Source organism: Podarcis erhardii, assembly GCF_964252035.2.
Source record: "Podarcis erhardii genome assembly, chromosome: 4".
Classification (NCBI taxonomy): domain Eukaryota; kingdom Metazoa; phylum Chordata; class Lepidosauria; order Squamata; family Lacertidae; genus Podarcis; species Podarcis erhardii.
In genome coordinates this window covers 3,164,351-3,175,773 of record NC_138508.1, presented here as the reverse complement: position 1 = coordinate 3,175,773, position 11,423 = coordinate 3,164,351, and the positions used below count along the sequence as shown (strand labels likewise).

The 11,423-nt window shown below is 41.4% G+C and overlaps 2 protein-coding genes across 2 annotated transcripts; both read right to left on the bottom strand.

The window, feature by feature from the left end:
• Positions 1–2,573: 2,573 nt before the first annotated feature.
• LOC309341175 (olfactory receptor 51H1-like) lies at positions 2,574–3,533 on the bottom strand (the record flags this gene model as incomplete). The annotated part of the gene is made up of 1 exon (XM_081860697.1): positions 2,574–3,533. The coding sequence occupies one exon, from the start codon at positions 3,531–3,533 to the stop codon at positions 2,574–2,576; it is 960 nt and encodes a 319-aa protein (XP_081716823.1).
• Positions 3,534–9,631: 6,098 nt separating this feature from the next.
• Positions 9,632–10,591, bottom strand: LOC309341174 (olfactory receptor 51H1-like; the record flags this gene model as incomplete). The annotated part of the gene is made up of 1 exon (XM_081860696.1): positions 9,632–10,591. The coding sequence occupies one exon, from the start codon at positions 10,589–10,591 to the stop codon at positions 9,632–9,634; it is 960 nt and encodes a 319-aa protein (XP_081716822.1).
• Between the last annotated feature and the right edge of the window lie 832 nt (positions 10,592–11,423).

Here is an 11,423-nt window from a genome sequence, read left to right as displayed (position 1 = left end):
AAAATATTTGATGGGGCTGTCCCCTTAAGTTGATGGGCATTGCCATTCAAATGGTGTGTGTGCACTGTGTCATGTGATCAATTATGCAGGGCAGGGCTTACCTGCCCCCCCATATATTATTCAAATGGGCACTCCTGATCCCTGAAGAACGAAGACCCCTAAAATGTGGGTCTGAGTAAAAGAATCCAGCTCTTGACATGAAGGTTCAAAAGAGGATCAGTTAGTAAACAGGTCAGTGTGCATGGGGAAGGATAAGCCCTTTGTGGTGCACCACCTACGATGCATGTAATTATAACTGCTTTCAGATCCTTTTCATTGCATTTGTCTTTAGAATGTTTTAAGAGTTTCAGAATGTTTTTGCTTTGTTTTCAAATTGGATATCTGCTGATTGATTCGAGTTTTATAGAACCATAGATTCGTGGAGTTGGAAGGGATCCAAACAGCCTTATTTTTTGACCCCCTGAAGCAGAAGAAAACAAGCTTGCTCCATATTCCATGTGACAGCCCTTTAGATATATGAAGGTGGCTATTATTTGAGGAGATTTCACCCCTCCCATATCCAAGAATCTCCTGACGACTCTGCTGATTCTCCAGAGAGGAGGAGCAATGTTCTGCTTTCTACTTATTCAGCTCCAGCACCAAGTCAGTCAGTCAGTCAGTGTGTCGGAGAGAGAGAGACTGAGTGTTAGAGATCATGTGTAGAGATAAGGTTGCTGCTAAGAGCAGCTGCAGACACTCAGTGCAGCATTCATTTATGCTTAGACCTATTTAGCTCTGTATATAGTTTTGTATTATAGTTGTAGTTATAGAATAAAAGAAGATATTCTACAGAGCTGCTCTCCGAGTCGTGTATACACTGCCAGACTCTGCTATACTCTGCTGTGTGACGACTGTATTGTGGAAGTGAATCCGGTGCTCACAACTCTAAGCTGTGAGTCCATAGCACTTTGACCTGGTGGTCTCTGGAAGTGCTACCCAGCTCGCCTAGTCCAGTCGGGGTTGAAGTGCATGAGTCCAGTTGGTGACACTGGCTCAAGGGTGATGCTGACATTATTATCTCCTCTCAGTCTCCTCTGTTCCAGGCTAAACATACCCAACTCCCTCAACCATTCCTCACAAATAAGGCTTGGTTTCCAGACCCTTGATAATCTTGGTCGCTCCCCTCTTCACACCTTCCAGCTGGTCGCTATGGTGTCTCCCATCATATATATTTTTTGCACCTGGTTATTCCTGCCTGCATGTAGAACTTTACATCTGTCCAAACTGAAATTCATTTTGTCAGTTTGCGCCCAGTTCTCCAATATGTTAAGTTCATCTCAAATCCTGCTTCTGTGGCATTAGCTACCAATCCCAGTTTTGGTGTCATATGCAATTTTATTGAGTATCCCCTCAATTCCTTCATCTGAGTCATTTATCAAGATCTTGACCAACAACGAGCCCTGAATAGAAACCTGTGGCACCCCACATGTCACTTTTTTCCAGGATGATGTCAGGGACTGGGTGGTGACCGCCGCTGCCCCCCCCTTTCTGAACCTTCCTCTAAGAAGTAGGAGAAAGCCAGTATTGATTTACAATTGGGGTTTGAGGGAGGTTGCAGCTCAGAGGCAGATGAGAAGGAAAGTTGGGAAATCCTGGGAGAGCCAGAGCAACACCTGGCTGACACATCATTAGAAAGCATTCCAGACCCTCCATCTCCTAGAACCCAGCGAGCCTTGAAAGTAGGAGAGCAAAGAGCTCGGAGACAGAAGGTACATAGCAGCACCTATAGAAGTGACTAATGGGCAAGTGGGACAAACGGTGTGTGTGTGTGTGTGTGTGTGTGGAGATTCACCCAGGACAACGCCATTATCCAAGAGGCTGGGTTGTATAACCTCTCTCTGTAAATACTGAATAAGAAAAGGATGGTTAGAAATCATCCCTTTTCTTTATACTTTCCTGGGCAGCAGCTGAGAGTCACTGACAGCATCCTGATAGATGATGAGGAACCATTAATGATGACACTTTGGGTTCAGACAGTCAACCAGCTACAAATCCACCTCACAGTGACACTATCTAGCTCAGATTATATCAGCTTCTTCTCAGCAACAGCATGGGGGACTTTTACAAAAGCCTTGCTAAAATCAAGATACATTGCATCCACAGCATTCCCCTGATCCACCTAGCTTGTAACAGTTCTCTTTCTTCTTCACACAAAGGACGTACTACATCCTTGTTCTTCCTCTTGCATCAAACATAGCGGAAAAAACCCCTATTGTTATTTTCTAATCTTTCTTGCAAGTCTGAGCTCATTCCGAACTTTAGCCCATCTGAGTTTCTCCCTGCACCCTTATTTCATCCATCTCTGTCACTGGAACTATTTCTTTAAAAAAAACAACACACCTTTGAAATCTAAAGACTGAAGAACAACATTTTTTAACAGTGAAACTAAAATTCCTATATATTTTTAATCCTTTTAAGGATTGAACCAGCTAAAAATATTTCCCGTTTGTACCCTGTTGTTTCTTCAGGCTTTGAGTTTCCTTACAAAACACTTTCTCTTCCGTTTAGCACAGAATTGTCATTTGGAAAAGATGTCAACCCCTGGTTTTCTTTAACAAGAACATTTTGCAAATCCTCTGTCGAATTTGCTGGGTCTTCACACTGTACACAACAGGGTTAAGAAGTGGTGGGACAGCAATGTATATGTTGGCCATCAGCATGTGGACAATGGGGGAAAGGTGCTTCCCAAATCGATGAACCACACTGACGCCAATCATTGGGACATAGAAGATCAAGATGGCAGAAATGTGAGAGACGCAGGTGTTGAGAGCCTTGAGGCGCTCTTCCCGGGAGGCAATGCTCAAAACAGTCTTCAGGATCAGGATATAGGATATGAGAATGATCAGAACATCCAACCCCAAAGTAGACATGACCATTACCAAACCATACAGAATGTTGACTTTTGTGCCAGAACAGGCTAAATTCATTGTGTCTGGGTGGAGGCAGTATGAATGAGAAAGCACATTAGATCGGCAGAAAGTTAGCCGTTTAATAAGAAAGGGGAGTGGGAAGCAGACACAGAAAGCTCTGGACAATATAGCTATTCCTAATTTTGCAATTGCAGAATTTGGGAGAAGTGAGGTGTATCTTAACGGATCACGGATGGCAATGAACCGGTCAAAAGCCATTGCCACAAGAATGCCAGACTCTGCCCATTGAAACAAATGGATAAAGAACATCTGGCTGATGCAGGTATCCAGTGTGATTTCCCCTGAGTCAAACCAATAGACCCCCAGCATTGTTGGCATGGTGGAAATGGAGAGGCCCAGATCCGAGCAGGCGAGCATGCAAAGGAAGAAGTACATGGGCTCATGGAGGCTTGGGTCAATCTTGATGACATAGAGGATTGTGATGTTCCCAAGCAGAGTCAGGGCGTAGAGCACAAACAGTGGGAAGGCCACCCAAGAGTTCTTCTCTTGCATCCCAGGGATGCCAATCAGGACAAAGGTTTGGTGGCTCACAAGGCTCTCGTTGAATCTGGTGATGGAGGACATTGTTCCCAAAGTGTGTTTGTTGGTAAAATGCTAAGGAATAAAAGTCAAACGAATATTAGAAATCTGGTATGATTTTATAGGTTCTGTCCTAGTTTAGTCCAACTTGAGACATTGTATTAGAGCTTCCAAACATTAGAGCCTTCCAACTCTGACATATGATTCCCTCTTCTAAGCCCAACCAATGTCAGTTTTATGATTTATCCATTTGTCACTTACAGAGTTTTTACTCCACACCTTAGCCCAAAGGGGTCTCAATCAGCTTCTGAAGTTCAGTTGTAAGAGGGTTTCTGCTCTCAGGTTTACGTATAAAATGATGTGACAGAGAAATGCATGGGGAGGGAAGCAGAAGAAGCTATTCCACACTTAAAGCTACAGTTCTTGCAGTGACTACCTGTGGCAGCCTGTTGGAATATCTACTCAGCCTCTCTTGTGGAGAACTGATGGGAGCTGGTCTTTCAGCAAATCAGCGGGACAACCCTGCTTTTCTTTTGCTCTTTTCTGCAGCCTGATGGGAGTTTAACATCATTTCTGTAGCTCAAGGATCCTAAAGCCAGTTTGATTGCACCATAAGGGAAACTGGGACACTCCCTCCACCATGGACTTGTGAAGTGGCTGTCAGTCTGAACTGGGAGCTGATAAATCATTTTGTTGAAAATCTTCCATCAGCCACAAAGTCACTGGATAGCCTCAGTAGGAATCCGCTATCCCAGCATGAAAATACTGGTTTACACTGCAGGGATTTTGTGAAGATTTCTGAGGGAAAAAATGCCTGAAGTGTTCTGATGACTTGAATATTGTGTCTAAGGGCTCAGTGTTGGAGGTGGCCGTGTGTGACTTTTGCAAATTCAGAGTCTCTTAGTTTCTCATCTGCATAACAGTATTATTGTTGAATTAGAAATGCTATACAGTGGTACCTTGGACTACAAACACCTCAGGTTACAAACACTTCGGGTTACAGACTCTGCTAACCCAGAAGTAGTACCTCGGGTTAATAACTTTACCTCAGGATGAGAACGGAAATCGTGCAGTGGTGGCGACACGGCAGCAGCAGGAGGCCCATTAAGTGCATAATCAAAAAGCTAGTGACTGTATTTTGGTGTGTTCAAGATGTTACCATATTCCTAAAACTTATCAAAGGAAAATCAAAGGCACATTACAGTATACATAAATCCAGCTTGGGGAAGGAAAATATAAGGAACCATGTATGCATTTGAAAACATGTTTGGACACAGTGATTACGGGGGTGGGGGGGATACAGAAAATAAGCTTAGAATTAATTCAAGGAGTGCATGTATAAGCTAAAGCAAAAAATGCTCATTAGCATATGATGCTGAATACACTACCTTTCACATAAGTTGAACTTTCAAATCAGCCTTTTCATGCACGTTTTCTGTTTGTTCTGTTGTTTTTGCTTAGAATTAATTCAAGCCGCTACTATACACGTCTTAGGTCCAGCCTATCTGAAAGGTCATATTCTCTCATATGAATCTGCCAGGGCTCTGAGATCTTTGGCGGAGGCTCAGTCCCATCAACCTCCTAGACACATTTGGTGGGGACACGGGAGAGGGAGTTCTTGGTGGCTGCTCCCAGACTTTGGAACTCCCTTCCTTGAGATGTTCTATTGACTTCCTCCTTCATATCCCTTCACCAGCAGGTGAAGACAGATTTATCCCTGCAGAACTTTTGGAGCTGACTGTTTTTAAGGAAAGGGCTGATGCCACAATGTTTTTATCACTCTGACCAACATAAAGTTTTTTTCCTACTGCTTAGTCAGAATCTTTTTTCTTGTAACTTCATTCCACTGGTTTAGCTCCTCCCCTCCAGAACAGGAGAAAACAAGCTTGCTCCATCCATGGACAGCCCTCCAGCTTTTTGAAGATGGCTATCAGATCACCTCTTAGTCTTCTCTTCTCCTGGCTAAACATCCCCAAACCAATCGTTCTTGAAGAGAAGAAGAAGAGTTTGGATTTGATATCCCCCTTTAGCACTACCCGAAGGAGTCTCAAAGCGGCTAACAATCTCCTTTCCCTTCCTCCCCCACAACAAACACTCTGTGAGGTGAGTGGGGCTGAGAGACTTCAGAGAAGTGTGACTGGCCCAAGGTCACCCAGCAGCTGCAGGTGGAGGAGCGGAGACGCGAACCCGGTTCACCAGATTAGAGTCCACCACTCTTAACCACTACACCACACTGGCCACACACAGGGCATTCCCTAAACACACCTTGCCTTTGAAGCATCTAGCCTCCACAGCTGAAGTTTCCACAAACATCTTTGCTGTTGGACCCACCTGGCATCCCAGGTGCATATATTTAGCTGTTAGCGGACTTGGTGACCTCTTTGACACTTCTCTTCCTCCTGCTGGGAACAGGTTGTGAGACTATTCTTATATTACTATTTAGTGGGTTATGGTCCGATAATGTTATTGGTATTATTTCTATTTTTCTTACTATTAATTCCAATTCTTTAGATATCCAGATGGCATCATTTCTGGCACCGCTTTCATGTACATGTGAATAAAACGTGAATTCCCTATCTAATAAATGTTTATTTGTCCAAATATCTATTAAATCCAGATTTTCTGTCATTTCTCAAAAGGTTTTTGGAAGCCTACCTTCTTTGGCAGAAATGCCAAAGATCCACGGAGCTCTAAAGCAAAGACTTAAAAATGAAACAGTCAGGGACCAGCTGGACTCTTGGTCTGTTTCTGCAGGGTTGTTCTGAGGTTCTTATGCTATCCATACTTAAGAGATACAAGCTCTGTCATTTCACAATACTGTGAGAGATCTGTCTGGAACCGATCAAAAAGTTTATATCTCAAACAGGGCTTTGCACATACCTGACTTTATGGCATGGTCAATGTGACACGTTTTCTGCAGCAGTAAGCCTTCCTTTGCTGTTCCAGGAGAGATTATCCCTGTGCTTTTTATGCCGTTGACAATTATGGAAGAAACGTTTCCCCTCTGGGAAAGAGGCTGTCTGAAAACTGCCAGAAAACTGCTTTGTCTCAGGGGGAGGAGATCTCTGAAACCCGGGGGCAATTACTTGGAAATCTCTCTTCTTTTTGAAATAATTTTTATTTTATTTTACAATTATAACAGTACAAAATACATATCCATATTTAGAGATTTCTTAATCACCACCCTCCCATCTATGGGTCCTATTGTCAACCTTTTCAACTGCATCTTATTTCATAATCCGTTTTTTATATCTCTCCATATTGTCCATGATATTTGCTACATTACAAGTCTTATTAGAATCCTGCCAATGTTTCCATCTGCTTACAGTGGTCTCCTAGATAAATTATAATTTCTCCCCTTTCTTTATTTAACTTTTTGTCTTCTTGGTTCCTGAGCTTAGTGGTCAACTTTGCCATTTCGGCGTAGTCCATCAGCTTAGTCTGCCATTCTTCTCTGGTAGGGACTTTATCTTCTTTCCATCTCTGGGCTAGTAGCATCCGTGCGGCTGTTGTCGCGTACATAAAAAGTCTTTTCTGCTCCTTTGGGATCTTGGCATCTTTAATTTCTAATAAAAAAGCTTCTGGGTTTTTTTAATAAAGGTTATTTTAAACATTTTCCCCATTATATATCATTTTCCAGAATGCTTTTATTACTTTACAAGACCACCACACCTGCTTTTTCTTTACATTTCCAGCTGGTATTTGTACTTGTCTTATACATTTTTGCTAATTTACTAAGAGTCAAATACCACCAGTGCATCATTTTCATAAAGTTTTATTTCAGTGTACAACATGCTGAGAATTTCAAATCAGTTTTCCATAACCTTTCCCAATCTCAAAACAAAATAAAAAAATTCCTTCCAGTAGCACCTTAAAGACCAACTAAGTTAGTTCTAGGTATGAGCTTTCGTGTGCATGCACACTTCTTCAGATACACTCGTAAAGCTCATACCTAGAACTAACTTAGTTGGTCTCTAAGGTGCTACTGGAAGGAATTTTTTTATTTTGTTTTGACTATGGCAGACCAACACGGCTACCTATCTGTAACTTTCCCAATCTGAAAGTTTAATATTATGCCCCAAATCCCTCTCCCAGTGTATCATTAGATTTAACCTGTTCATCTTTTGTATGCCATTCCAGGAGCAATCTGTACATTTTCGACAGTAATTTTATATTATTTTCTAACAAATCTTTTTTCAAATCTTGAGGTCTCATAGCTGAAACATTTCTTTTTGTCTATCCTAAAAATATTATTTAATTGGTGAAACTGTAATTAATTAGTTAATAAATTCCTTAATTCTTCAAAATCTTTCAGTTTCAGCTGATGTTCTACTCCACTTAGCAGCTCCCTGTATTTCCCAAAAACTTCTCATGTTTAGTTTTTTCCAGAGATGTCGCTTCTAGCAGGAAAAGCCATCACGGTGTTTTCTGTTCTAGTAAGTTTTCATATTTTCCCCAAACAGTAAAAACTGATTTTATAACTAAATGATTCTGGAACCCTTTTTGTACTTTTGCTTTTTCATAGCAGAGATATGCATGCAATCCAAATCTGTTATTATGTCCTTCCAAATCTAGAATATTTATGTTTTTCAATATTATCCATTCCCTGAGCCAACAGAGACAGGATGCCTCTTTAATAGAATTTTAAATCGGGCAGGGTGGAGCCCCCTCTTTCTTTAGCATCTGTTAATAATTTATATTTTAGTCTAGGTTTACCCTCCTGCCAGATAAATCTAGAATTATTATTTTTTTGCCATTCTTTGAAATCTCTACGTTTTTCTTTATTTCTTTCCAAGTAGCTGTGTAATTATCTTTTAAAATATTTATATTCTTAACTGTTAACCATACACCTAAATATTTAACTTTCTCTCTCTGCATAAATCAATGGTTTGCTGTAGGTCCTTTTTATATTGCTCTGTCATGTTTTTCACCAAAACCTTATTTTTATTTAATTTGAAACCTGCCACCTGACCAAATTCCGGGATCCTCTCCAAGACTCTTGCTATGCTACTCTTCAGGTCTTCCACAGTAATCAGAAGGTCATCTGCAAAAGCTTTCAGTTTATATGCTTTACCATTATTCCTCTTATTGTCTCATCTGATCTGATATTCCTTGGCAATGTTTCTAACACTAAAATAAACAATAACGGTGACAGGGGAGACCCTTGTATTGTCCCCTTTGTTATTTTACATTTTTCAGTCATCACATTATTGACAATCAACATAGCCTGTTGGTCTGAATAAATTGCCTCAATACCTCTACCAAATGCCTCTCCAAAGTTCATCATTTCTATCTTTTTTTCATAAATGACCATGAGACATTGTCAAATGCCTTCTCTGCATCTATAAACATCAATGCAGCTTGTTTTTCATTCCTGGCCCCGAGATATCCTATAATATCAATTATATTCCTTATATTGTCCTTCACCTGGTGGCTTGGTAAGAAACCAGCCTGTTCATGATGAATTAAATCCTTTAACATCCCTTTCATATGATTTGCAAATAATTCATAATCATTATTTAATAGAGAAATTGGCCTGCTTTGGGATCAATGTGATATAGGCCTCTGTCCAAGACTCTCGTACTTTCCCAATATTTAAAATCTCATTCATTACATCTTTAAGCGGTTGTACCAGATACTCTTGTAGATTACTGGGAAATCTCTAAAGCTCCTGAGCAAGGTCCTGGAGTTCTGCTTCAGATGTTCTGGAGATCTTGTGTGTGCTCCTCTCTTTCATAAGGGTAGACAAAGGAGATGTGCCCAGATAGGGGAGAAATTTGATTCTGTTCACATTTAAAAGTGGAGTTACTACTACAAGCACACTAAATGCACAATATTTGTGGGGAAAGGGTTACAGAAAATCCAGTTGTCTAATGGGATCTATATGAAGTTAGCTGTGTCTCTGCAAACCATACAAATCTTGACTTTTGTGCCAAAACAGGCTAACTTCATTGTGTCAGGTTGAAGACAGTATGAATGAGTAAGCACATTAGATTGGCAGAAATGGAGCCATTTAATTAGAAATGGAAATGGGAAGCAGACACAGAGACTTCTGGAGGAGATATGGTTCAACCCATCCCTAATTTCAAACCACTTTATCAAATAATTATCCTTCTGTGATAAAAGGCATTTCAAAATAAATATCAACCCCTACTTTTTCTAAACTGGAAAATGTTGCATAACCTCTGTCGAATCTGCTGGGTCTTCACGCTATACACAACAGGATTGAGAAGTGGAGGGACCGTAACAAAAATGTTGGCCATCAGCATGTGGACGATGGGGGAAAGGTGTCTCCCAAATCGATGTGCCATACTGATGCCAATCATTGGCACATAGAAAATCAAAATGGCAGCAATGTGGGCCACACAGGTGTTCAAAGCCTTCAGGCACTCTTTTCGGGATGCAATGCTCAAAACAGTCTTCAGAATCAGGACATATGATACAAGAATGATGAATACATCTAAGCCTAAAGTGGAAATAATTGCTATCAAACCATACAAAACGTTGACTCTTGTGTCTGCACAGGCTAACTTCATGGCATCTTGGTGGAGACAGTAGGAATGAGAAAGGACATTGGATCGGCAGAAAGGGAGCTTTGAAAGAAGAAAAGGGGGTGGGAAACAGATACAGAAACTTCTGGAAAAGACAGCTATGCCGATTTTTGCAATTAACGTATTTGGAAGACGTGATCTGTATCTCAGTGGATCACGGATGGCAATGAACCGGTCAAAAGCCATTGCCACAAGAATGCCAGACTCTGCCCATTGGAATGAATGGATAAAGAACATCTGGCTGATGCAAGCATTTAATGGGATTTCCCCAGAGTCAAACCAATAGACCCCCAGCATTGTTGGCATGGTTGACATGCAGAGGCCCAGATCCGAGCAGGCGAGCATGGAAAGAAAGAAGTACATGGGCTCATGGAGGCTTGGGTCAATCTTGATGACATAGAGGATAGTGAAGTTTCCTAACAGAGTCAGGGTGTAGAGCACAAACAGTGGGAAGGCCACCCAAGAGTTCTTCTCCTGCATCCCAGGGATGCCAATCAGGACAAAGCTTTGGTGGCTCACAAGGCTCTCGTTGAAACTGGTGATGGAGGACATCGTTCACCTAGTGCTTTTGATGGAAAGATATTTAGGAATAAAAGTCAAATGGATATTGGAAATCTGGTATGGTTTTACAGGTTCTGTCCTAGTTTAGTCCAACATCAGACATTGTATAAGAGCCTCAAAACACATTCAAAGAAAGAAATATTCCAACTCAGACATATTATTCCCTCTTCTAAGCCCAACCACTGTCAGTTTTATGATTTATTCGTTTTTTATTTACAGAATTTTAATCCACACCTTTGCCAAAGGTGCTCCCAGTCAGCTTCTGAAGTTCAGTTGTAAGAGGGTTTCTTCTCTCAGGTTTACATATAAAATGATGTGACAGAGAAATGCATGTGGAGGGAAGCAGAAGAAGCTATTCCACACTTAAAGCTACAGTTCTTGCAGAGACTACCTGCGGCAGCCTGTTAGAATGTCTACTCAGCCTTTCTTGTGGAGAACTGATGGGAGCTGGTCTTTCAGCAAATCAGTGGGACAACCCTGCTTTTCTTCTGCTCTATTCTGCAGCCTGATGGGAGTTTAGCATCATTTGTGTAGCTCATGGATCTTAAAGCCAGTTTGATTGCACCATAAGGGAAACTGGGACACTCCCTCCACCACTGATTTGTGTAGTGGCTGTAAGTCTGAACTGGGAGCTGATAAATCTAAACATCCCCAAACCAATTGTTCTTGAGGGACCACCCACAATATTGTTCCCTAAACACACCTTCCCTTTGAAGCATCTAGGCTCCACAGCTGAAGTTTCCACAAACATCTTTCCTTTTGGACCCACCTGGCATCCCAGGTGCATCTATTTAGCTGTGAGCGGACTTGGTGACCTCTTTGA